Source organism: Rhinopithecus bieti, unplaced genomic scaffold, assembly GCF_001698545.2.
Source record: "Rhinopithecus bieti isolate Rb0 unplaced genomic scaffold, ASM169854v2 scaffold_25740, whole genome shotgun sequence".
NCBI lineage: Eukaryota > Metazoa > Chordata > Mammalia > Primates > Cercopithecidae > Rhinopithecus > Rhinopithecus bieti.
Window position 1 is genome coordinate 837,007 of NW_016811705.1, and position 5,009 is coordinate 842,015.

Consider the following 5,009-nt stretch of genomic DNA (forward strand, 5'->3'; position numbering starts at 1 on the left):
GCGGCGGCGCTCCTCTGCGCGTAGGGCGCCTGGCTGGGGCTGGCGGGCGAGCGGCGCTGCTGCGGGGGCTGCGCCTGCGGGGGCTGAGCCGGCTGTGCCGGCTGCGGCGCGGGTGCAGGCGGCGGCGGCTGCTGGTGGTGCTGGGTCTGCGCCAGGCCGATCTGCGGGGAGAAAGTGCCTCCGAAGACTGGGTTGACATGGTGCGGGAAGTTCTGGAAGAGCATGGTCCCGTTGACTGGGGTGATCCCCTGGAAGAAGCTGTCCTCTACCGCGTTCGTGGTGCCCGTGGACCAGGTGCTGCCGAAGGACGGCGACAGCGACGCGCCCGGCGCCGCGGGCTCCTGAGGCGGCGGCGGCTGCTGAGGGGGCTGATGGAAACTCAAGCCTGGCAGGAGCGGTGATTCCATCTGCATCTTGTCCGAGCCGTTGGGGGCCGGCGGGGCAGCGGCTGGGCTGAGGGCCGGCACTGCGCTGTTTTCCTCCGGCTTGGGGGTCTCTGAGGAGTGGGGTGTGGACGGGGTTTCGGATATGCTGGACTCAGGTTGGGGCTGCTGCTGCTGCTGCCGCTGCTGCTGCTGGGGCTGGGGCTGGGTTTTGCTTTTGTCCATCAGTAAATCATCCTGCATGGTTTGCGCAGCTGAAACGGGAAAAAAGAGAGACGCGTTATTGTCAATGTGATCATGAATGTCCCTCGCTGAAGTGGGCGGGTGTTTCACTTGCGAAAATCCATCGCCACCGCTACTAGCCAATTGCAATGCAAATCCATAATCTCCCATTTAGAAGAACAGGTCGGGCTGTTGGGTGGGGGGTAGGGAAGGTGTCGAGCAAGGTCTCTAAAGATACTGTGAGAGCGTCTTCACCCTTTCAGAAGTCTTGGTTCCTTTTCTGTATTAGTGAGAGATGTGCTTATAAGACAGAAAGACAGCAATTTCGCCACGTCTCTTTTCCCTTCACCGGAACTCAGAGCGTTTGCCCTGCAATGAGAAACTGATTCTGGTTCCTGTTTTTTCCCAAGCACCACCCTCCCCCAGTTATTTGCATACGTCAATAAATACTGCTGCGTCCTTCAGCAAGGTTAAAAAGACACCGCACACACGACCCTTTCTTCTCCCTTCCCCAGCTCGAACACTTTTTTAAAAAACAAACAAAAAAACAGTTTCAGCCCTCTTTATTAGCAAACTGCCTTCTTGCGTTGGTAATTGTTTCATTTAGCTGCAGCGAACCACGAGGGAGGAAATCCTTGGCATTTGTTAGAAGGACTCAGCTGCACAATCATTCTCTGGCCTCCCAGTAGCTGCAGCTACTCCATTTTGTTAGGAGACAGTTTAAAAAAAAAAAAAAAAAAACGTTTTAAAGAAGTAAAAACCTACTGAAACGTTTGGAAGTGCTTGCTTCTTGTTACTCTAAGGATTATGGTTTTTCTGCTTATTCCCCAATTTTCTTGTCTCCAATTGTGCCGCACAAGAGATTTCTTGGCATCTCAGTGCTTCAGGTCTCAACAGGAGCCTGAGAATTTCTCTGCAGAGTGGAGAAATGCTTCTGGTTGGATTTAAGGTCAGAGAGAGAGAGTGCGCGCGAGCGAGCGAGCGCCTGTGAGATAGGGTGGGGGTGGGGCTTTAAAAAAAACCCTGAGATTTAAGTAGACAGTCAAGATAATTCTGGGGTTGCCAGATTTTCAATTTTGAATCCTCCTGCTGCTGTTGGTCACAAGACTTTGGCAAATTTAGAATCCATTCTCTTATCACTAGTATTAGCAGCGAAACACTATGGTTTGAAGACCCTGAATTACCATATGCTAGCAAAAGTGTTAAAAATAGAGGAGTACAAAGTCCCAAATTTTCATACATTGTAATTATAGTGCATTGCCATCACTGCTTCATTTAGCCATATAAGGAGTGTATGGTATTTTCCATCTCACATAGAAGGGCTATATTCACCTCTACCATACAGCCTGTTTTCTTATTCAAGGATGAAAATTAATCACTCAAAACCCAGAGATTGCCATACATGTAGTTAGCTTGTCCTTAGAACATGTTAATTGCTTTAAATATATAAATATTACACTTCTGAGACCCTAAAAACAAATATTTTGAATGTTAAAGGGGCATATGACCAAACATATAATTATTTTTAGATGATGATTCAGTACAATTGCAACTAAGTTATTAATAAATTTAATGCAGTTACTTAATTAACCCAGATACTTGGAGAGGAATCTTTCTCAGGACACTTGTGAAAAGGCATTCAGATACACACAGAAGCTCTGGCTCTAGACATCCTCATGATAATAACTATTGTTAAAATCAATGTATCAGAAAATGAAATTATTAACTATTATGCAAAATATATCAGACAAGAAATGGAATTAAAAGTAGTTTGATTATTTTATTAAAGACTGTCATTAAAATGGTTCATTAATATCTTTTATTTCAAAGTTTCATACACAAAATAGTGGTAGGCTAAAGGAAATGCTTCGCAGCCACCTTGCTCTCCCTTCTATTCCTCATTCCCCTGCCTTTCCTCCCTTCAATCCCCCCAGGGAAAAAACCCAACTCAATATAATATACAACACAGACTGCCGGCTACTACCAATAAAATCTGTTTAAGATTGCTTTCATGTTCCTCAGTTCCCTTGGTCTAAAACAATGGCTTTGATCGGTATTGCAAAATACAATACAAAGAGGCAAATGAAGCTTTGATTTAGACAAAGTTCTATTGCTGCCTAAGAAGATGGTCATAGAAAGAGACATTTTCATACTTGGTTTAAACAGTGCTGCAGTAAACCATTATAATCTGAGATTTGAGTCACTTTCAGTGAGCTAGAATTGTCTTTATAATAGCCGTATCATCATGGCTGAAATAGGCATTTAATTATAATTTTAATATCACTCTGCTTTTCCGGTTGCTTTTATCAATGCTTGTTGTTAATGCCTTCGGTTTAAACTACATGCTCTTCATGGAAAAATTAATGCTGTACCTCAGCAAAAAAGCCAAAAAGTAAGCTGGACTCAGAACATTTTATAATAGCTGTAATCAATGTTAATATATTCATTGAATTGTAAAATTTTATACCAGGAACACCCATTTCTCTTCTCAACACTCCTTAAAAATAAAAATTTCGCTTTCTGCATAAATTCACTGTCAAGGTCAAGACACACCTTTAATAAATAAGACCTTTTCAAACAAAAGGTAAGCAATAGATTAAGATAAAATTTACAAAGGTAGTATGCAACGTCTCTCAGCAACTGCCTGTATAGTTTGTTTTGTGTTCTTGGGGTTGTTTTTTGTTTTTTCGGTTTTTGTTTTGTTTTGTTTTTGTTTTTGCTTATTTACAGCAAAGTGAGAAATAGATACCTCCTTCCCCTCCCCCACCACACACAATAGATATTCTTTAACATGCAATAACCCAATTTCAAGTAACAAAATCTTAGTAGCAGTTACCTTTGAGTGTCCAGTTTTTAAGAATCGATAAAATTTAAAAGTATACAGTATTTATTTTCTTCTTTCAGGTTGATTATGTGACCGCTCTGGCAAAAGCACTTTGACAACTGTAAGATGAGAGGGCATGCGCACACAGGGAACTGTGGGGGCTGAAGTCCTTCACAAGGTACTCGGTCTGACTTCAGCACGTTCAGCCGGGAAAGGAGGAAGTCTCACAAATACAGATTCTGAGGGGAAAAGGTTGTGTCCTGATTACATTATATCCTCCTAACCAATCTAAATCATGAGTCGTTGAAATAAAAGGGAGAAAAATAAACTGGTTTGTCAACTTGCCATAGGAAGCCAGGATAAAGGGAAACTGAATTGCAGTACTCAGAATAAATAAGCCAAGCAGAGCTACCTTAAATGGTTAGAATGGTAACGACTGGGTAGCCAGCAATAGGAATCCTACTAGAAAGAGACTGGGGTGGAGAGGAATAGGCAAGGGAGAGGGAACTACTGGAGAATGTTAGATACTTAAAATCTGACCATACTTAAACACTTAAATAATTTTTTAAAAAAATTTTCAGCAGAGATGGCATAAAATAATCACTTTTAGTATAGAATAAAAAACACCTTAATATTAAATGTGATATCAACCTTGGAGGTCAGGTAAAAATAGATTTTAGTCATAAACTTTTGACATCCACCAGATTTCTTTGTATTTTAGTTTTCAATGCAGAAATAAATCACTTACTTTAAGACTGTACCTGATAAGCTCTGAATCAACTCACCTCCCTATTTTTGTCAAAATAAAAGTTTACCTTGCATTATTCATACAAATGATTACTCGAATAAACTTCAACTCTTATACTACAATAATATTTGGTGAAATATTTTTAAATCATTGTATATGCTGCCGGGCAGGGTGGCTCATGCCTGTAATCCCAGCGCTTTGGGAGGTCAAGGAGGGTGGATCACCTGAGGTCAGGAGTTCAAGACCATCCTGGCCCACATGGTGAAACCCCGTCTCCACTAAAAATAAAAAAATTAGCTGAGCATGGTGGCGGGAGACTGTAATCCCAGCTACTCGGGAGGCTGGGCAGGAGAATCGCTTGAACCTGGGAGGTAGAGGTTGCAGTGAGCTGAGATCGGGCCACTGCACTCCAGCCTGGACGACAGAGTAAGACCCTGTCTCAAAAAATAATAATAACAATTGTATATGTTTAGTGTCATATTGCATAAGACAATGATTTCTTTCTTCAAGACAAACAGTAGACACAGTTTTCTTTTTTCTGTTGTTTTTTTGAGACGGTGTCTCGCTCTGTCGCCCAGGCTGGAGTACAGTGATACGATCTCCACTCACTGCAACCTCTGCCTCCTGGGGTCAAGCGATTCTCCTGCCTCAGCCTCCCAAGCAGCGAGGACTACAGGCGTGTGCCACCACGCTCGGCTAATTTTTTGTATTTTTAGTAGAAATCGGTTTTCACCGTGTTAGCCAGGATGGTCTAGATCTCTTGACCTCATGATCCACCCACCTCTGCCTCCCAAAGTACTAGAATTACAGGCATGAGCCACTGCGCCCGGCC

The 5,009-nt window shown here is 42.9% G+C and overlaps 1 protein-coding gene across 1 annotated transcript in view; it reads right to left on the reverse strand.

Moving 5' to 3' along the window:
• The window catches only part of CPEB3 (cytoplasmic polyadenylation element binding protein 3), a 208,777-nt gene extending 207,490 nt beyond the window's left edge, over positions 1-1,287 (reverse strand). Inside the window, exons 1-2 of the mRNA XM_017894706.1 lie at positions 861-1,287; positions 75-637 (exon numbers count right to left, since the gene is read on the reverse strand). Of these exons, the coding sequence (XP_017750195.1) occupies positions 75-626 (552 nt within the window). The 5' untranslated portion in view covers positions 627-637; positions 861-1,287. The remainder of the gene's footprint in view (positions 1-74; positions 638-860) is intronic.
• Between the last annotated feature and the right edge of the window lie 3,722 nt (positions 1,288-5,009).